The sequence below is a fragment of the Crocodylus siamensis genome, chromosome 2, assembly GCF_052110815.1.
Source record: "Crocodylus siamensis isolate JL-2025a chromosome 2, ASM5211081v1, whole genome shotgun sequence".
Classification (NCBI taxonomy): Eukaryota; Metazoa; Chordata; order Crocodylia; family Crocodylidae; genus Crocodylus; species Crocodylus siamensis.
In genome coordinates this window covers 199,641,820-199,664,117 of record NC_143396.1, presented here as the reverse complement: position 1 = coordinate 199,664,117, position 22,298 = coordinate 199,641,820, and the positions used below count along the sequence as shown (strand labels likewise).

The window sequence follows — 22,298 nt, the reverse complement described above, 5'->3', positions numbered from 1 at the left end:
GTGCTAACTTGAACCATAATTAATTATGGGCATGCCTCTATTTGTTTTCAGCCCTTGACTATCCATTTTTTCTTACAGATCACAATTATTGTGCTTTATTCATCTTTAATAATTCATAGGGCTGTACTTTCTGTAAATACTTAAGTACTTTCACTGTTTTTCAGAGGACTGGCAGGATGATCTGACCTCGTTTCACATTCTCCTGGGTTTAGATTCTGCCATTTTAATCCCTTTACTGTAGCTGAAAGCCACTGAAGGGGCCTTGGGGGGATGGGGACAGGGAGACTGTTGCTCTTAACCCCCCACTTTCACTCTCCCCCCGCAAACATATACACTACAAAAACTAAATATCTAAAGCCAACACAACCTCATTATAAGTAAAGTGTAATGGGTAGGTTTCTTCTATTGCTTTCCTCCTCCCCCACGTAGTACTAAGCACAGTAATAAATTGCATCCAGTCAGATCAGGGTATTGGCACAGCATACAGTATTCAGGTTCTCTCAACCCATTCCTGCCCCTCCCCCCCCCCCAAAAAAAAAAAAAAAGTAATAAAGAGCCCTGATAGTGCAGAACATTCAATCTCTGTGACACAATTTATGAAATATTCTGGCATGTTTTCTTTTGGCAGTGGTGCCCTTTGTCTATAATCTGCTGACCTTTTATGTTTTACATGGAAGCATAAGCACAGTCACACACAAATCGCCTACTCAACGGTATTTTAGCTTCCCTCTTGACTAAATTAATCCTCAAGTCACTTGGTAGCAAACAGGGTACAAAAAGACATAGAATGGTACAAGTTTTGATGGGCATTTCCCCATTTGTATGTCATACTGCCTAAACTACTGCATTTCTCCTAGAATAACAGTAATGTTATTTATTCCAAATTATTCCATGAAACTGCTGGATCCATCCCCAAGCCTGTGAAAACGTTTAATGAGTTGTTAGGGTGACCATTACAAAGATGACAATCCTCTGACAGGAAGGACTCATTTTCAATCACTTAACTCCTTTCCAGATGAGGCTACAAGCCCATACATCCAGTTGCTGGAATATAAGGTATATATGAAAACCACTCTTGGAAATAATAGCCCTTGAGCTATCAGTGCTACTGAATGTAAGTAGGCAACTGGAGTTTAGTGCAAAACACAACCTCTGAATAACAAAGGTTCCCCCCTGGCCTTAGCCTCCACCCTGGTCTGGTAGATGGCCAGCCTGGCCAGAGCCAGGAGGAGGTTGACCAGGCAGTCCTAGGACCTGGGGCCATGGACTGGGAATGCATAAAAGAAAAGATGCAAGGAGCTGTGCAGTGAGCATCTCAGCAAAAGGTTCTGGAGGAGTTGGAAAAGGGGCTGCAATCTGGTGCACTCAGAGACAGAGTACTTGGCTAGATGGACCATTAGTCTGATCCTGTACGATACTTCTTACGTTCTTATGAAACCAACAAGTAGGCTGAACAAACAAGCCAGTGGTTTGATACATACTTTTCCAACTATACACACACACACAAGCACCCCTCTTGTAAAGCAAAAGAGCAAAAACAGGACAAAAGACACGGGTGGAAAAACAAACAAAATCTATGCATAATTCAAGAATAGCGATGGCAGCCAAAGCCCTAGAATTCAGAAGCCTTCATGATGATTTTTTTCAATTCACAGATGCTTTTTTCTAAACACCATTTGGTTTTGAAGGACAGTGAAGGAAGTGCTAAAAACACATGGAAAATACATCAAGATAGGTGGAACAGAAAAAAGTTGAACTGTTTTGCCTTTATGCAAAGAAAACAGTACCACAGCACAGGGAAAAGTAAAGGCTGAGACCCTCGCATTCCAGTGATAAATCTAAAGCTGATACATAAAAGCCCCCTTTTGTCAAAAAACGCTGTTAGACACAACAAAACAGAAATGTTACGTAAGTGCAAGCTCTGCCTCTGACCTTTCACTCTGTAACCGTCAGGCTTCATTAATTTTCACAAGGCCTGACAGCTCTAGCGTTAATACTCACACTTGCTGATCGAGCCACACAGCAGGTTCAGACTGCTACCTTCTCCTCTGAAACTCATGCATTAGGATTTCTTCCATGCTGGCAATGGAAAACCAAGTCTAAGAAACATTAAACACAAAAAACTACGTTACAATAATGCCAAGGTTGAGCTATAAACCCATGAAAGCAAGGAAAAGCTGAGGGACTCTTGTCTCAGCACCCAAAACTCAAGCCCTGCTGTGTGATGCAACATAGGACCCTCCACCAGAGTCCACAGAACTAGGCAATGTTACTTGCGCTGTATGGCCTATGACTAGCAGTCAGATGCTGCAAAACCAGCAGTGCCTAACAGCAAGTCTTACTATTCAAACATGCAGCCTTTATGCAAATGTAATGAATTGTATAACAGTGACACATAACATCACTGGGTACAGTAGGACCCCTGACACATGGCCATGAATACATCAGAACCTAGTTACAACGGGGCTGATTTAAGGATGCAGTGACAAGGGTACCTTATTCCTTGCTTTTATGAATTTACATCTCAACCATAACATTATTCTAATGTAACTGTTTGTGATTAATATTCTTTTTTTCCTTTCTTAAAAGAAAAAATATGTAGCACCTATGTAGCACCACAATACATGATAATCTTTGGTTTCACAATAACATGATGCCACATATTACAGCTGCACCAACATCTTTTTATTATTATTATTTTTTGCTTCGCAATCCAAAATTGGCTTGTAGTGGGTCTATGCGCAAAAAAAAAAAGGTTTACGTGAACATTTTATAGGTTTCAGTCACTTACCCAGAACACACACCCAGGGGTTAACATAAACAAAGTCAAGTCTCGCCCTTAAGGTTCACATTTCCAAGCTTTCCCTTACAACTGGGAAGCTAGAAATTCTGGAAATTTACTTTCTAAAAAGTAAGCTTTTTCATATAAGCACATAATCCAGGAGACAGGGGTTTAAGAAAAATAACAAATAGCCTAAAAGTTGGTAACACTGAGCCAAAGCTCACCCTTTATATATATTGTGAAGACACCACAGGTTGTGCACAATCTCCAAGACTTTTGTCATTCATTATAAAAGTAATCTATATAGATTTTTTAAAATATGCCAGTTATCCTATGATTTTATCATACAAACACAACAGCATACAAAGGGCAGGCCTAAAATAATGAGTTTAGTGTTGTGTATATACTTTTGAAAGGAAGAATTTAAATGGAATAGCATTGGTGTAACATAAGGAGTTATGCATCAGACTTGTCCCACATTTAGTCTGCCGAAATTGTAGGTTCTTTGATTTAGGAAGAATTATCTCACAATTATATAAATGTAAGGTAGATCAGCATCTGTCCCATATAGTTTTCATGAATATACACATGTAAAGAGATATTATTCTGTTGTCTTAAAAACTACTAAACATTGTCTCTGAACCAAGAACATAAAATAATTATCTATTAAGATACAATACGTTAGTACTGACAACTTCTAGGCTAATATCAGCTCTATGCAGTTTCAAATGGCTCAGATATTGAACTCTGGCTGCTGAGGATGGCAATAGAAACATAAAGTCAGCCTCCTCAATATCAGTGGAACTAAATGGAAATACTTTTTCTAGAACTTTATTAAGACTAAATTGAAAAGGAACATTTTTGGTTAATATTACATTAGGCTAAAATATAGAAATGAACCCTAATACTATCTAAAATGTAATATGAAAAAACTATCTTAATTTCAAAACTTTCAAAGCATTCTCTATAAATGCATCACAGATCAATTTACATGGTACTTTTGCCAATAAGCAAAACCAAATCACAGGTTCCAATTGGCTTAACTCATATTGGAAAGTGCAAAAGCAAATGCTAGAAAATGCAATTACTGCAAACAAACTCCATTTTCTCCACTCAGAAGGGAATTTCAGGGAACATTTTATTGCCATCAAATAATATTTCTAAAGGCATCAATACACAATTCTATTTTCTTTTCAGAGTCCCTACTCACTGTATAACCTAATCCACCATAAAAAAATCTTCAGATTTTGAAATAATTCTTTAGAAGTGGCTATTACCTTGTGCACACATACACTGTATCAATTTTAATCATTTTCTCTTTGAATCTAAATACAAAACTCAGCAATCACTGGCTGGCACACAGCTCTGGACCTCCGTTTAACAAATATCCCCTTTCTGTTTCTGTAATTTAAATTGAAATTAAGCTTTTTGTTTTTCTTCTTAAAGAAAATGGGAAAAGAAGCTATAAAATGAGGTCATCTTGAAAAAGAATTATGCTGAATGTAATTAAACTAATTATCATTATCACGGACAAAGGCCTGGTATTTTCATGTGTATATATTTCTACACTTCGAAAGGCCAATGAATGCTACTATTGAGACCTCCATGTCAAAAGAAAGCCTTTATTTAAAATAAAGAAACAAGACAGGAACCTGATTCTTCACCTCTTGCTCAGACAAAAATTTGTATTTAAATCAGGAGTTTCCTATAACAAACATATAAAATCCAGATTGACAAACTGCACAAGAGTATTTTCACATTTTGCATTATAAAGACCCGATTCACTGAAGTCTATGGACCCGTTATTCTAATATTTGCCAAAATATCTAAAAGAAAGAAATCAAGCATCTCATCCAAATAACAAAATATCTCCCTTTTGTTTCTTTTGCCCATTTAATTTGTTCTATTTGTTTCACTGCTTGTTTCTAAAATCAGGCACAAGCTGTAGTCTGTAAATCATATCCAATAGGGCACATGCATCAGACATTACTATGTTCAGTAATTCTGGGAAAACAATATTTTACCTAAAAACCCAAAAAACTTGCTTTAATTGTTCCGTAGCCTACAAAGATGGTTAAGAAGAACCTTTCCAGGAAAAAAAAATCTAACGTTAAACAAGATTTCTAATGGATTTTTTTGTTATAGTTGGTGATTGAGGCAATTATTTAGATTTATGCACCAGAATGATGTTTTTTCAAGAAATAATAAGCTTCTTTGGAGCACGGGATATTGTTTGTTTCTCGGCTTAATATATAGAAAGAATGGTGAGCAAACCTACTAGACCACAATATCAAGATTATAAACAAATACAAATAATAACCAGTAAGTAATAATAAGATGTAACAAAAAGTAATAATCAGCACATGAAAAACACATACAAAGGGAAGGAAAGGGAAAATGGTGAAACAGTCAGAACGTTGAGAAGAATTAAGAGCATAAGTCCCATTGACTTTCAACGGAACTTAAGCTTCTAAATCGCATCTGCAAACAGGATTTATGGATAATTTTTTAAATATTGCCCTGGGTATTTCTTTCCCAATTGTAGATTTTTTTTATTGTTAACATTTCTGCAATTAATTTGTTCGTTAAAAGAAGCAGGTTAAAATATGTCTGTTAAAAATAAAACTCTTACTTGAATTTACTCTGATTTTGTAGTTAAGTAAAGAGGAGAGGCTTAAAAAGCTGAACTAAGTCCACCTCCAGCATTCGATCAATACAGGCCTGACGGTACTGCCTGATAGCCCTGCTTAACGTATCTCACAATAAACTACCTCTCTCACAATAAATCTCATGGTTCATTCTAGGTTCTTCTATACGGGTTGGAAACAAATGACTAGTTGCTGTGAGGTTGCTATCAATGTTTACAGTAAATTTTTTAAAATATTAAGGTGCAAGGTGTTTGTGAAATACTGGTATCTGTCAGTGACTGCCTATTTTTATAGCCCAGGCTCAACCTGTTATTTAATATCCCTAAATATTCCAGTTTCTCAAGATGAACCTGGATATCATTAATCTCCTGAGCCATGTAAGAAAATTCCTTTTAATAATCCAGCCCACTGAGAGCTTTCTTAGCTGCTAACATGAGACAACCAAATCACCCCAGCTGTATCCTATTATTTCAAAAAATCTAATTCTTTTTATGGGGGATTTTTTTTATCTTTTATTTCTAGTCATCTACAAATTTCTAGGCAGAACAACACCTGTCCACAGATGGTTCCCTGGAAAACTGAGGGGCATATAGTAACCCTCAACAAATCTTCCTGTTTGACTCACAAGAAAATTTGTACAAAAGGAGGTATGCAGTAGGACAGTCTAAAGCAATAACCTTGGATTTCAGCTGGTTCTTGTGACCAACTCTCCGTATGGCCTGGGCCAATCCACTTCAGTTATTACATATATTATAAAGATGCCTAGAAGCATCCACAGAGGTCACAATGCCAGTGTAGATAAAACACATGATAAGAGACTGCCCCTACTATAAAGTGGGTAGACTTTCATGCCTGGACCCTTGACTGCTAGGAGGATAACCATACAAATGTCTGCACAGTACTCTCCAATGCAGTCAGCTCCAGTCAGCATATCTGCAGATACAGGGTAAGGGCTAAATAACTAAGTGTCAGGATACCATAAATATTATAATCTCCACTGTATAGGTGGGTAACCAAGGCAGTCATTTTTCCCCCAAGACTACAGAGGATTTCTGCAGTGGAGTTGGAATTAACACTAGATCTCTTGTGTCCCTGTCTATTATGTTCAGCAGAAGACAAACTTTCTTGTCCTTTCCTTATTAAAGGCGAGCTCATGTTACCTCACTTAGTGTGTTAATTAATGTCTTCACAGAGCTTTGAAAGTGCAAAGTGCAAAGTGCCAAGCTGGGGTGAGCAAAGTTCAGCCTGCAGGACAGCAGTGGACCCCATTCCCCAGCAGCCCCTGCCCGCATATCTGGGGCCAGTTTCCATGGAGACCCCAGCTGCCCCTGTGCTGTGATACAGCAAGGTTTGGGTTGCCATAGAGACTGGCCCCAGCCACACTGGCAGGACAGGGCAGGAGGCTGCTCCAGAGCTACTGGGATCTTGCGGTGGGGGCAGTGTGATCCAGGGCCAGAGCAGAGCCACAATCTGCAGCCTGCACGCTTGGGGCAGGAGCGCGCAGGCAGAAGATCACGGTTCTGCCCTGGCTCCTTGCAGTGGTGACAGGGCAGAGCCGTGATCCAAATTCACCCCATCACAAGAGTCCAGCAGCTCCAGAGCAGCCCCCTGCCCTGCCCTGCCGTGCACCCTGACAGCGCTGCTGGAGCTCATCTCCATGGCAACCTCAGCCTTGCGCTATCACAGTGCAGGTGTGGCTGGGGTCTCCATGAAGACTGGCCTGAGCCATGAGGGCAGGGGCTGCTAGGAAATGGCCTCCAACTGCCGGCCAGATCTACCATTTTGCCCATCCCTGTGCTAAGCGCCGTGATTATATCGGCACGCCTCCATTTTCAATTATGTTTATTTTCTTCAGGTTATGAAGTAATGCTATACATGCCTACATAAAGATTCCTTCGATGTCCAAATTCTTGCTGCAAAACAGACTTTTGCACCTGAATGCCATTTGTGACAGTGTGTTGGGTAAGCAACATTTTGAATTTCTTGCTTACTGTGTCTTCTTCAATTACTCTCCATTGACCCTTTTCACTTATCCTTTTAGTCTTTGTTTCTAGTGTTTTGTTAGTTAAAAAAAAGCTCCTACAGAAAGGGATGATTTGCAAATCTTAAGCACCAGAGGATAAGGAGACAAGCACATTTAATCAGAGCTGGTAATTAAAAAATGAAAGCTAATATAATCCAGTCATTTAAGAAATGGTAACATTTTGTTTCTTATTTATACCTCATTTTGCCAAGATTTTTGCCCCTTCACCTAGAAAGCAACTATCAGTGTTTTTACAGCTGGCCTCACGGAAGCCCTCGTTCATGAATGGCTCTATTGCTTCCACTATAACTATATGTGTGTCCTCTCTGGTCTTTCAGTCAGATGCCAGAATTCATTTTAACCTACCTAGGCAGAATTGTCAGTCATCAAAGCAATGGCTCTTTCTTCTGCTTGCTCCTAGTGCAGCCCCGCTGGAACAGTCCAGGAGACTAGTTTTAGTATTTTATCTCCCTTACAACCATTGCTCCCTACTGTTCCTTCTCTTCAGTATCCAGCAACCACATGGTACTATAAGTTACTGCCAAGAGAATGGGTGATGGCTATTCCTAGAGCAGATACGAATGCTATTCTAGGAGTTACATAGCTGATAATTATAAAAAGTTGCAAAACTAGTAAAATTATTCTTAGGACCTAGACCATCACCAAAACAAGGGTACTTTACACTGAGCAGCATTAAACAGCCCACTAAAGAAGTGGGGGCCAACCTTTTCAGTAGACATGCCAAAAATTGCTCAAGTGCTACTCTTATCTCTTCCCCTTGCCCAAGCTGCTGCCTTATTTTCTGCTCCCTGACCTGTGCTCCCTGCCTGATCAACTGCCCTGCTTTCTTATTTAGGTGTATGTAGTTTCAACATATTGTTTCAGCCATCTTAAGGTGATGCCATCACCAGTGTGAAGATCTTGAAGGCCACCAGGTAGCATTGTAAATGGACACAAGTTAACAATGTGGGACATGGTTTGAATTTGTCCACAAAGGCATTTGTTGTCATTGTGAAAGCCCCAATGGTATAGGTTTGAGGCACGGTGACCCTGTCCAGTTTGAAAAGGATTGAGAAGTGTCCAATAACAGAATGGCCAGTTAAATCCAGTTAAATCCTGGATGACTGTAGGGTCAGAGACCATGCAGTGACTAATTGGTGCTTGTGCTGACCATTCTTCGTGCCACTGAGTAAGTAAGGAAAAGTCAGAGGATTTGAAAAGGGTGGACCACGTTGGGTGTCTTGAGCTACTGGTGGGTGGAATATGTCCCAGTACACTGGCAGCGTAAGATTATTCCAGAGTCTAACTAGTAAGTTTACTTCAGCATTTGTGTGGTGGAGATGAGGGGGAGCAATCTTACTGACTACTGGTAATCATAGGAGTGGAGTGGGGCACAACGTGCCTGTGCCTCTGCTTTCTGATTCCTTCCCTATGCTCCCTGTTCAATTTGCAGGTTTGCTTTCTGCTTACTGCAATATCTACTACTGATCTGCTGCCCGTGCCACTTACAGTACAGGTTGGTCACCCCTGCACTAAGAGGAAAGTAAAGGAAGAGGAATGAGTCTCCTTCACCACATCCCCACATACAAAACTTTTTCGTCCCTGGAAGCTTTTCTGTAGGCTCTCAGCAATAAGCCTTGAAGGGTCCATACACTGGGACTGCGAGATTTAGGTAAATGCCAGCAGCCTAAAATAATCTGTAGGGATGAGTGGAGCAATTCAGATAAAAATACCTAAATTGACTCTTTTGTTAGAAATCTCACAAAATAGTAACTTATATAGTGGCCGTTTTTTAATTGAAAATATTCAATTTTTTCCATCCCTGGCTACATACAACCCCAAGAGATTACATGGCAAAGTGGCAAGAGAAAAGCAGTAGTCTAATCTAGTCTAGCCCTGTAGCCTAGCCCAGTTAAGAACTTCAAGAGCCTTGGCTACATGAGAAAAGATGTAGATCAGCACTTGTAAGGTCTCATCCAAAACAGGTCTGGTGGATCTTCTAAGGCTCACTTGTCATGGATAATATGCAATTCAGGGGGCAAAGAAAGTTACTAGGCTCTAATGTTGTTTTTATTAAACAGAAATCACACTCCGCCCTGAGAAGAGCAGGTGCATCCCTGTATTATTTTTGTTCCCTTTTTATTTCATCGGTGCCTCTGTTCTTTGTAGTCTCTGTCTGTCCCTTCCCCTAGTTTGATATTATCTTGCCCTTATTTCATGTTGGCTTTCCAACTCCTAGCTGTTCTCCTTAGTTACTGTCTCCTGTTGTGCTGCTTTGTTCCTCCTTTACTACCCACGCTGTTGTAGTAAGTGAGTTTGTAGTAACATTCAATTCACAGCTAGTGTGCAGAGTGGCAACATAAAGACCAGCAGAGCTGACAGCAAGGTAAGTGGGTGGAGTGAAGTGAGTGACTTGACCTGAAAAATTTGAAGTTCCTAAATGTTTGGACATGAGTTTCCAGATCCGTATCACAAATCTAAGAACCTCCCAGGACAGTTCAGTGGATAGATATTGTGAATCATTTTTGCTCAGATACAATAATCCCATTTAATTCCTTCACATCAATAAAATTATTCCAGTTTCACACTGGAAGAAGTGAACGAGAGCAGATGTGAACAGATGTCCAAAGTGGCCCGTATATGAAGTTTCCAAAATGACTACTATTATTTACACTGAAATTTGCACAAGGACATTAAAGAAAGCAAATCTACTTTTTGCAAAAAAATACACTGTGCTATTTTCTCTCTTACTACAATTAGCACCAGGTAGCAAGTGGGTAAATGGCCAAACTATGAAATGTATATATCTCCTCACGAACACCACTGAAAATTTCAAGTTCTCTTACTAAAAAATCCAAATATACATCAACCATAAATCTTCTGTTGCCTCTTTTCACAGTACCTGAGAATGACTTCCATGGAATTTTTCATTTCTAATCCTTTCATACCAAGAATCATGTGTTCCCAATATGAAAAGCCAAAGCAAATTTTGTCAAGGCTCAGATTCTGGCTTTCAGCCCACTAGAACCAGAGGGTTAATTAACAAGTTACCCAAGCTGGTTATAGCCAGTAGGAAGCATAGCTCGGAAAGCTGCCCATTTGTCTTGCAATAAAGAAAATAAAGACAGTGATTCTTAGAACATTTATTAACCCCCAGTATGGGTAATTACCATAAGATTAAGGTCTGCCAACCTTGCATTAACATAAGTTGCTGCATGTTGCTTTTCAGTGGCATAGTAATGCCCATGATACTGTGAATAAATGCTAACATTAGAGTTTTGAGACACAAGCTCTGTATCTAAACAAATCCTTTCAGCAAACCTTCACTATCAGTAGCTTCTTGACTGCAAGAAATTCATTTTGTATGAACAAACAAACAACAGCAATAACAACAACAACAAAAGAAGACATTCAGTTGAGTAAGCATTTTTGTAACTCATCTTAAGATATTATCTCACATTCACCAACAATTCTTTCAATGCACAGAACTGGGAAGGAGAAAAAAAAAACCTAAGAGCATTCATACTGTCTCTGCTGCATAAGCGGACTTCTATAGTCGCATACAACATAAAATAACAGAGTGGTGATAAAAAAGGGCTCTGTAATAGACAGGACACTGCCGACCAGTTTTAAATTGAATTACACAGCCTGCTAATCTTTATGATGAGATAAAATTTCTTTGAACACTACACATTATACTAAAATCTGCAGTGCTTTCTTTCTCGCTCGCAGCCCCAACCCTTCTCTGTTCCAAACAACTCCTCCACCCCTGACACCATTGTTCTTACTAAGCAGAAATGTAATGCTCTACCAACTGAAAGACTTTTAAAATTAGGTATTGTTAATATGATGTGTGCAATGAAAGAGGCAGTAGAGAGATATGCAACTATGTACTTTGTATTTTTTGACGCAATATTAATTTAGCTATATAAAAATAAGTATGAGAGTTCATGCTCTGGGACTGCTTTGTCCTGAAATCATTCACAGCATGTGTAATCATATGCAGCAGCAACGCTTGGAAAAAATGGACGTTTATGAAACTTATCTTTGTGTCTAAGTAACAGATTTTTCTCATGGCAACACTATTCTTTTTGTTATAGAGGGAATTTTTTTAAGCACTATACCATGATGATTTTGTACATTTCTATTGGTTGCAAATTGACTGAAATCTAACTACCCCAGCTTTAAATAAGAGTAGCTCCAGATCCATGAAACGACAGAGCAATTATTCTAGTGTTAGCTGTGATGGTCCAGGAATTATGTGAGAGGCAAGGATTTTTTTGGGGTGATACCTTTTATTGAATGAACTGCATCAGAGCAACTACAGTGGTGGAAAGTCAGGTTCAAAAACTGTAAAATACTTGTCAAGTGCTCCTTGGCTCCTTTCTTTGAATCAAATTTGAAATTAACCTGCTGGAATGGTTCCTGTGTTTAAGTCTAAGTCTATCTGGAGAGTTAATCTTTGAAACTAAGATCGGGTTATTAGCCAAGTACTCTAATGACTTCAGGTAACATCCTAATATTTGCATTGATTTGTTTTATTATTCATTTCCATACCACTTTCCAGTAGTACAAAGGTTAGGCAGGCACCACTGCAATATATATCTCCAATAACTTACAATGACTGCAGTGTAGAGAGTTTTCTTTACATCCCATGGGTATACAGCTTTGGAAAAATACACACAGCTTAATATGATGATATTTCTTTAGGAAAAATTGCCAGGAAAAGAAAGAGAAACAATTGTACATATGTGTATAAAATTCGCTTGGCTCCACATGCAGTATCTGCACTGACGTTTTTATTATAAAAATCAGTATCAGGGAAACAATCCCTTCTGCTATACCTTCAAAGTTATATTCTCAGGGTGCTATTTTCTACATAGCAAATAGAAAGAATTTCAGCTGACACAAGTGTAATAGACTAAAATATCGGGAAGCAATTGGAATGAACTTGGTATGAAAGAAGAAATGTATGGGGGTTTTTTACATTTCTTTATTTATTGCTAGATCAGGTTAAGAAAAATATAATTTTTTATTTTTCTATGGCAAGTGTGCCATCATATTTACCCAAACTTAAAAAATATGCTGATATGCAAATTTCATACTTGTTCTCTGTATTCTTAGGAAAGAAAAGAAATAGGAAAAGAACCTACTCCAGGACACTTGCATACAAATAAAACCTGAAGACCAATGACCTATTTGGGTGAGTTACAAAGGGATTAAAAAGGTAAATAAATGCAAGAATTTAATGGTGATGTTTGTGACAGACTAAAGGTTTAATTATAATATTTGTTTTAGATAAGTTTATGTCATAATAATGTTGCATGCCTGAGTTTCCCTGATAGCTTATGCCCAGGAAAAGAAGGGTTAAAAAATCCCTGCTGGGGGTCCAGAGCTAAACCAAATATTATGCATACTAGCCAACTGCCTGTTGAGAATGACAGGGGGGCCAGTTGGCAGTGATGGAGTGCAGCCACCCACCACCCCACACCACCGCCACCTCTCAGGAGTAGATGGGGGGGAAGCTTGCCCCACTGTCCCCTCTGTCCCCTTCTGCCAGCACCCCATACCACCAGGCCCTCTGGCCTCACCCCTCTGTTCCATCCCCTCTGTCATGGTGGCACTCTGCCTTCTCCAAAGAGAGGTGCTCGCTGCCCCACCTCCCCCCCCACTCCATCCCCATGGCAGTGCTCCACACTCTGATTGGTTATTTCACTAACCAATCAGAGTGTTCCAAAAGCATTATGGACAGACAGACAGACGGACTAAGCCCTTTATTACATAACAATATAAGAATGGGGTGCTTAACCTTTGGCCCACAGGCCAAATCTGGCCCACAGAGCTATGGCATCCTGCCCACGGATGGACCAGGCACTGCCTGCCTGGCCCACCAGACCAAATTGTTGAGCACCACTGCCTTAGAACACATCATTACGGACCTCCAACCCTTCCTGGAAAAGAATGATCATCTCTAGGTAGTCACTGGGGACAAACCTACCCTGGCTTACAGGCAGCCCTCCCACTGCAAATGGTATCTCTCAAGCAAAACACTAACTCCCATTCTCACCAAAGCACCAGGTCTTGCAATGGACCCAAATGCCTACTGTGCCCATACAACAATACAGACTACATCATCATTGGACCAAATAACATGGAGTACAACATTCAAGGTTTATTCATCTGTAATTCTACCAACGTCATATATACCGTCACCTGCTTACAATGACCATCTGCTATCTACATCAGACAGACTTGGTGATCTCTACAATTAAGAATGAACAAACCCTATTCTGACATGAGCTACAGAAAGATACAATGCCAGTGGCAGACCGCTTCACCCTCCCTAGACACTAGGGGTGTGCGAAACAGGCCATATTCTATACAGATTCAGCCTGAACTGGGGACAGTGATTCAATTTGTTGATTCAGATGTTTTCAGTTTGATTCAGCTGAATCCAAATCTGAAGATTCGATGCTGATTCAGAGAATCAGCAATTCAGCCATAGACACAGCTTTAAATGTTTTTTCTACATACCTCAAAGTACCAGGCGGCTCATGAACACTGCAATGCTGGGGCAGATGGAGCATCCCACAGGAGTGCTGGGGGCGCCCCATGTGCTTAGCAGCAAACCCAACAAACTTCCGGTCCACTTCTGGGTCCGCTGCCAAGCACATTGGAGGGCCCCCCTGCACCTCCCTGGCTTGGTGATTGGCCATGGGGGGGACCCCTGGTGCCCCCCCAGACCCAGAAGTCACCAGCTGCCGAGCCAGGGGCTTGGGGGGGGGGCCCCAGCACACTCCCAAGTGGACCTAGAAGTGGACCAGAAGTGCTTCTGATCTACTTCGTGCGCTGGGAAGCCCCCCATGCTCCCATGGGATGCTCCATTTGCCCCACCATCACAGCATTCACAAGCCACCTGGTACCTTGAGGTATGTAGAAAAAACATTTAAAGCTGTGTCTATGGCCAAATTGTTGAATCTTTCTGAATCGATTCAGAAGGTTCTGATTTAATTTGAAGAGATTAAAGGGTATCCTGATCTGATTTGGATTCGGTGATTTGGGCACTGAATCGGGCCGAAGCACTGCCGAATCAAATCAGGAACCGAGGCTTCACATAGCCCTACTGGACACTCCATTGCTGGCCCCACAATTGTTGTTCTCAGGCAGAAAATTTTTAAAATTTAATTTAAACAGGAAATTGGGGAACAAGACATCATCTACCAACTGGATGTTGGTGTTAAGTGTGTTGTGTGTTGTGTGGATCTCTCTGTTTAAACAGAGACTATGGATTCTTATCTCATTACGTGAATTAACTTTTGTGACCCTTTGTTGCTCTGGGTTCTTTGCTTGTATTCCTCACAGCACTCTCCCTCCCCCTCCCTCCTGGTCTCCCACCTACTGTATTCTAATCACTCTATTCACTTTATACTCTGCTTTAGGCTGTTCTTTCACAACATCTGGGGGAGTGAATTTGGGTTCATGAAAGCTTGTGTTTGCTCTCTATATATCCCATTTAATTAGTTTATAAAGGTGCATATCTTCTTTGCCATCTAATGGATGGAGCTGCCAAGAAAGCAGCCCAAAAAGTTGGGGTAGTGCAGACTAGACACAGAACACCTGAGCTAATTTTGTGCCAATAAATGCCTTCATTGAGGAAAAACTGTCTGTCTGCTGCTTGGAACTTCAGGCTTACCTTCTTCCTATCAAGAGCTAAAGTCTCTCCCTCAGGAGCTGAACTGAAAGGCAGGGCCACAGACAGCCAAGGGGAGTCATGGACTGAAATGCCAGGGTTTGTTGGAAGAACCCAGGGCTTCCCTCCACTGTAGAAGCCTAGCCTAGGTTGTGTGCAGGGGTTACTCAGAGTGATCAGACAAGGCTGGAGGTCCTGAGCAAGTGCTCTCCTTGGGGACTTTATATCAGTGTTAAACATACTACAGGTTAGGGTATAGACACAATCAAAGAAAGACTGAATTCTTAAACAATGCTCCAATGAAACATAACTGTATTTACAAGAAAGCTAAAAGCCAAACAAAACAAACACAGAAAGTACTAACAGAAAAGGTTTAGTAAGTACACAAGAGAGTTAAAAAATCACTAAATTTATATTGCACCTTAATTTCTTTTTTTTTTTTTATTTGCACTGTTGAAGTCAATGTTCACAAAATGGAACAATTATTCTCAGGTAGATTGACATGCAGGTAGGCACTGCAAGTCTGCCTATACAGTTCAGTCAATAAGCCTCAAGGCCCCTATAATCCTCTTTGACTCCTGAACATCTGTAAAGCACAGAGAGATAGCTAGCCATGTTAGTCCAAAATTAGTCAAAGGGTAAGGCAAGGTGGCACCTTACAGATTAACTCGTTCAAAGAGGCATGGACTTTTGTTGGCTCCAGTTTAATTCGTCCAATACTTTCTGATAACCTCTGAGGAGGTACGTTGTACCCTACAAAAGCTCAAGCTTCTCTAAAGGAGTCAAGTCTATAAACTTCTCCAAAGCAGCCAGCCATTTGGGCCCGATCCTGCAATTCTTGATCAACAGGAACTCTCATTATAATGGGTGGGACCACTGGAAGTCTGCTCCTACCAAATGCTTCTACTGACCTTAATGGTACTGGCTCTACCCTTGCCCTAATCTTAAAAAAAGGAAAAAAAGCAATCACTGAATCTAAATTATTTTCAAAAACTAGATTAACAAACTTTTCTGGGGAAAACCTTTTGTTTTAAATTGAGTCTGAGCATTATTTATTTAATATTCTTCTGAATTTTAGGCAATTTAGAGTTTATTAGGTTATTTTTATAAATCAGGAAGGATACTTGTATTAGTTACAAACCAGGAGCTGAAATAATTCCGATCACGAGAAATAATATTTTAAAAGGAGTACAATGAAATTAATAAAAGTCCTGAAAGGTCAAATATTTGATCACAGTGGACTTACTTTCTTCAGTATACTGCATGCCTCACTCACACAAAAGTCTAAGTGAATATTCCTGCTTAATATGGATGATCGGGTCCAGAGAAGATATGAGTATGCAATTTATCGAGAAAAAACAAGTGAGACAAGAATGCGGGGGGAAAAAAAGACAAATCTAAACCAAAAAAGGAACAAAAAGAAGAATAATATATAGATGGAAAGAGAAGTAATAGAAGGAGACAAAAAAAAATCAAATAAAACACCTCAAACTCCAAAGCGAACACGAGGAACAACTTAGGAATGTGACCCTGTGTTTTTACACAGTGATAAGGAAGGCCCCAAATATCATTATATTGTTTTGCTCCAATTTATCTTTATTTAAATAAACTCAGTTTTTATGAAGCAAACATTACTATGGCAAGTATCTAGCCCAGTGGTTCTCAAACTTTTTTTTGCGGACCACTTGAAAACTGCTGAGGGTCTTGGCGGACCACTAATAACCTTTTTTTTGTTCTACAAATCAAAGCACACAACTTATATTTTAATATCAGTAGTTTTACCTTGTAAGTACAGATATTCTCGATTGTTCTGCAACCTTTCTGCAGGCCACCTGAATGGAGCTTGGACCACAGTTTGAGAACCTCTGATCTAGCCTGAATATTGGATATACTTTCAGGTTTCCATAAGGGCTAATAGAGACAAGCCAAGTACGGATTAAAACAGGTCACCTGTTCATACTTCCTACAGTAACACAACGTTATCATTGCTCTTCTAGCTTTATCATTTACTTCACATTACAGTAATCAATTTCACTGGAGACTTCTGATTTCATTAACCTAATCAAATATCACACACCAACATGACCCACAGTAACTTCATTCTACTTAGCCTTAACAGATAAAAACAAGCATTAACAGAGCTGCCAGTGATATTAGAGTCCACATCCAAATAAATCCAGCACAATTAGCCAACTGCCAAATTCCAGTAAACCCATTCAGTTTCTTGTTTCTTTTATTAGCATACCGAACAAACTAAATATACTGCATATAAAAAGCCAATCTTTTCTTTCATATGCACAAGTACATCCTAGTGAAATAAATAACCTTATCACCAGAGTAGCTCAAGGTAATCAGACTTGCTCAGTGACTGGCATGTCATGCTATTCTCAGCCCTTCTCATTTTGCCACTACTCAGAAATGCACCAGCAGCGTAAAGAGAAAACCGAAAGAGAAACATATTAATGGACAAAGAATTAAAGAGACGAGAGGAGAACACAGAAGAATCACCTTGCTTGTCCCAAGCAGCTGAGAGACAATAAGCCGAATTCTATTTTCAGTATCACTGAGGTGAACTTTATTTACTCACTGGAGATACATATCCCTGGCTTAAACCATTAGAGCAACACAAAACAAAATTCAGCCCAATTTGGCCTGAGCTCCACCCATTAGATTTTTTGCCTGTGAAGGAATAAAACAAGGATTTCAGGCTATAATTAACAGCAAATATTTTTAACAAATAATGGAAGCAAAACTGGGAACCAGTCTTGCAACTTGAATCTCAGACATGAGAAGTGCCACTGAAATTAATGCAGATTACTCATGTGAATAAGGGTTTGTAAGATCAGGCCCATATTAATGGGGGACAAAATATTTTTCTTTCCTTATTAAAGATACGTATTGTGTTAATCTTTCTTTTTACCTCACTTTTTCTCTTATCAGTTATTCAGTCACTTCTCAGTACACAGGAAGGAAAATACTGTATTATTGTCCATAGTGCCATAATGACATATTCTTCTATTTCTTTTTCCATATATGACTGAATCAGAAGAAAAGAGAGAAATGTGCATAGTGATATAATAATACGCTGAGTTTATTTGGAAGAAATATATTAGCCATAACATAACATTTTAATTCTTCCCCAGCATATAATGCTGTGTTTACTGCAAGGTCAGTTAAGTTACTATAAGAGATTTTTAATGAAAACAATTATAAATTTAAAATAACTGTGTTTAAAGCATTTAACAGTCACTAAGGTCAAGTGATTACAGCAGTTACAAGACCCATGGGACATGTTCACACCAAAACAAAGTGAATAAATTACCTCAGCCAGCGTGTGTAATCACTAAGTGACCACAGAGGTTATTCAGTGTACAAGCCCAGAAGACTTTCATGCAAAACCAATAATGAAAATTTATCAGTCAAGGGAAAAAGCATTAGAATTAGCAAAAGTTACATGGTCAGATATAGAACTATTAGGAGTAAAAGATGCAATGTGTAAGAGAGGGTTAGGCAACTGAGATAGAGAGGCTGAGCGGGGAAAAGGTGGCATTAATGAAACAACCAGACAGGATCCAATCCTGAATATTTTGTGCAGCTACAATACCTACTGAATGTTGTGGGTATTTCAACCACACAAAAATGAAGTAATAAGGCAAAGGAAGCTCTCAGGTGCTCAGGTCTTTTTCATGAACACATCTAGTAAAATAAACTTGGGATGTGAGATTAGGATATTCATATCTTAACTTTGTCTTTGTCTTTGCTGCCAAAAAGTGGGTACTCTTACCAAGAGATAACTAATGTAGGTTAGCTATACCACTGTAAAATCCTAATAGAAGCAAGGATGTATTGATTTACCATGAGGAGAACTATGGATGGTTTGTTAACCTACCCTAACTACCTCATGGTATAAACTACATCAATTGCCATGATTCTGCAGCAGAATAGCTAGGCATTAGGCACAGTAAATCCCACTGCAAAAAAAAATGATGACTTTGATAGGATTTCTGTGTACTGTGAGCAAGAGGGCTTCAGAATAAGGCCTTATTAAACAGGGTGGAATGAATATTAAGATAAAACAGACGAAAGTATCATAATGCCCTTGGGCAGAAGGAGAAACATTTCTGCCTTTGGTACCTCTGTGCCCTGTTACCACAGCCTTTTACCATCTCATCATGAATATATTTATCCTCACAACACTTCTGTCAAGCAGAGGATAACTCCTGTCCCTATTCTACAGATTAAGGACTGCAGCGCAGAGAGAGACCAAGAGCCAAAGTCACACTGCTATGCTTCCAAGAGAGGAAGATGCATTGAAATAAGCAGGGCCTGGAATAAGCAGGGCCAGCTTTATGGTGTACCACGCTGCCCTTGATTTTACAGAAGCCCTTCATAGAGCTGGGAATACATGACAGGCAGTGCTGGGGGCTATGGTCTTTCTCAATGGACATAGTATTTTTCACAGAGGGGAGAGGAGCTACACATGTGGAAAGAAGGATATACTGGAATCCCCCTCTCCTCCACAGAGCTATTCATTTTCCTTTTGTAGTACATATATATAAGGGAATGCATACAGACTTAATCCTATGCCTCAAAGAAGGAAAGAGGAATTTACCAATACGAGGTGAGGAAAAAATCAAGAGAACAAAGTAAATGAAAGAACACTAAAAATAACTGCAGCCAATAAATGGAGGGATGAAAATTGATTTTCATCCCCAATTCTAATATGAAAACTGAAGAGTAAGTATTGTTTTGTGTATGAAGTTGATGGTAGGCTCTATCTCCTTAATCTATGAGAAGGAAATATAGAAGTGTTAGGGAAAAATCCTGTGGTACTTTCACAGTAAAAGCTTCTGTCAGTTTCAGTAGGACATTGATTGCTTGAGGTCGCAAAATTTGTCTTGCTAGATGCAAATTTGAGGTCAGATATAAAAACTTTAACAGAGAATGCTACATCTTAGCCAAAAACCCAAGAAGGGATTAATACACCCTGACCCTGCCAGCACTCCATGTGTTGTATGTGCACACACACAAAGACAAATCATTCAATAAAATTATGAGCTGGAAACAAAACCCATTCAATGAGTTATATTTCTTATGTAGTAAATGTTAAACAATGGCTTTTATGATAAAATATCATCATAACAGACACATTTTCATTCCACAGAATGTTTCCTGTTTCCAATGCCATAAAACTCCATAGGAAACAATGAAAACACCGCAGAACCTAACTGTGCATTTTCAGTCACACACGTCTAAATGTACAAACTCTCCTTATCAACAGAATAGTAAAACAGTGACCCAAAGCCCCAAGCACCAAACTATAATATTTAGACACTATCATGAGTTCCAGTCCCAGTGGACATTCAAAGTCTAGTGTCTTAAGAAAGTAAATCCTTCCTGGAACCTGGAATGCCTGGGGCCAGCAACCATCCTTAACAGTGCTGGCTAACTTTCCTAGCGCGGCTGACTTACGCAGGTACAGTCATATTCAACCCCGATAGGGAGATGTGCCTGCCCAACAGTCCCACCAAACAGGATATCGCCATGGGGCATCTGGATGCCATCTGTTTTGAAGTGTGCACCTAAGACGCAGACAAATCATACGTGGCTCGCTGGTTGTGGAGTATCATATGTAATAGAGTTCCTATTAGTGAGAGGTCCCAGCATGAGGTGCACAATGAGTATAGTATGTAAGGAGGCTCCCTGTGTGCTCCCTCCCATTCCACATACCGATATAAGCACCTCTCACTTGCTAGCTATTGCAGAAATGGTCATTCTAAACCAATAAGAAAGGGTAGCACTTTCTCAAGACAAGGGCTTGAAAGGCATAATTACAGCACGTTGGTGAGGGATACTGGAAGCCCTTGTTCCCAATACCCAGCCATAAAAATAGGGGCATATAATCTTAAAATTTGACAAGTTCTGGGAAATCAAAGGAGAGTACAGGAAAAGAAAGAATGGAACGCACAAAACAGAGAGGAAAAGCAAGGAAAATGAGAAAGACTAAGGATTTGGGAGCCTTTTTGTTTTAAAAAAATCCTGTTATGAACCAAGAAACAACCCCTCTGACCTCCCAAAGGGCCAGCCAAGAGAATCCCATGGATTTAATGAAGCTATTAAAGGCCTTTAGAGACATGGTCATCACAGCAGCTAAAAGAGTACAGTGACTGAGGCACAGTAAAATCACAGGTCCATGCTTTAAAAGGTTCTTATATAACATTGCAGATTCTTTTCAAGCAGGAAAAATATTTGGAAGGCAAGCTTGCTGTCTTGGGCCACCTTAGCCTCTTTAGTAACCCTAATATTAGTAACCCTAATATAAACGGTGATATGCACCACATGGCTGGCTTCAGGTTCTCAGCCGAAGAATAATGAAGTGACAAACATACATCACTTCACTGTTCTCCGTCACTTTCCCTGTGGAGCTGCCCTCATCCTATGCAATGAACTATTAGAATACACCTGGCAATGTGTAATATTAGCTGCATTTAACCTGGGAGACTGCACATCATAACAGTAGAGGTCAGCATTCAAAGGGTTAAAAATGACAGCACTTCTTTAACTGAAAGCCAGCTGAATAACTCACAGACATACTTTCTCTTTGATGCTGCCCTTTTTTGGTGTGGGGAGAAGGGACTTCCCCATGTCTGGTTACATTACTGCCACCCACACCTAACATATAAAAACGTTAAACCTCAGAAACTCCCACAGATGACACATGAGCTCTTGTCCCTTTGCCTTTGAATGACAGAGGCCCCTGCCCCAAGATACCTCAGACATGCAGCAAAATATCTCAATTCATCTTTAATTAACAGAATCATACCCAAACTAGACAGAGCACATCATATAAGAACAACTGAAGCAAGGGTAGAGGGATTTCCAAGCTCACGAATTCAATTAGGAGGCAGTGAGTGACACTTGGACAGGAAAGGTTAATTGGGGTCAGCAAAACGCAATAATTCCTTACCTAACCAGTCATTAAACTTCTTAACCTCTGAGGGCAGTCCCAGCTCGGTGAAATCGCCTGTGTGGAGAAGGATGTCCCCATAAGGCATCTGGATGCCATCTGTTCTGGAGTGTGTGTCTGAGATGCAGACAAATCGCGTGTGGCCCGCTGGTTTTGGAGTGTCATATGGGATAGGGTCGACCCTGAAG

The 22,298-nt window shown here is 39.9% G+C and overlaps 1 protein-coding gene across 5 annotated transcripts in view; it reads right to left on the bottom strand.

Annotated features, from left to right (window-relative positions):
• The window catches only part of MPPED2 (metallophosphoesterase domain containing 2), a 148,669-nt gene that overhangs the window by 76,496 nt on the left and 49,875 nt on the right, over nt 1-22,298 (bottom strand). For all 5 annotated transcript variants that reach the window (XM_090032805.1, XM_090032803.1, XM_090032807.1 and 2 more), the window contains one exon: nt 22,111-22,292. In XM_090032805.1, the coding sequence (XP_089888931.1) occupies nt 22,111-22,292 (182 nt within the window). The remainder of the gene's footprint in view (nt 1-22,110; nt 22,293-22,298) is intronic.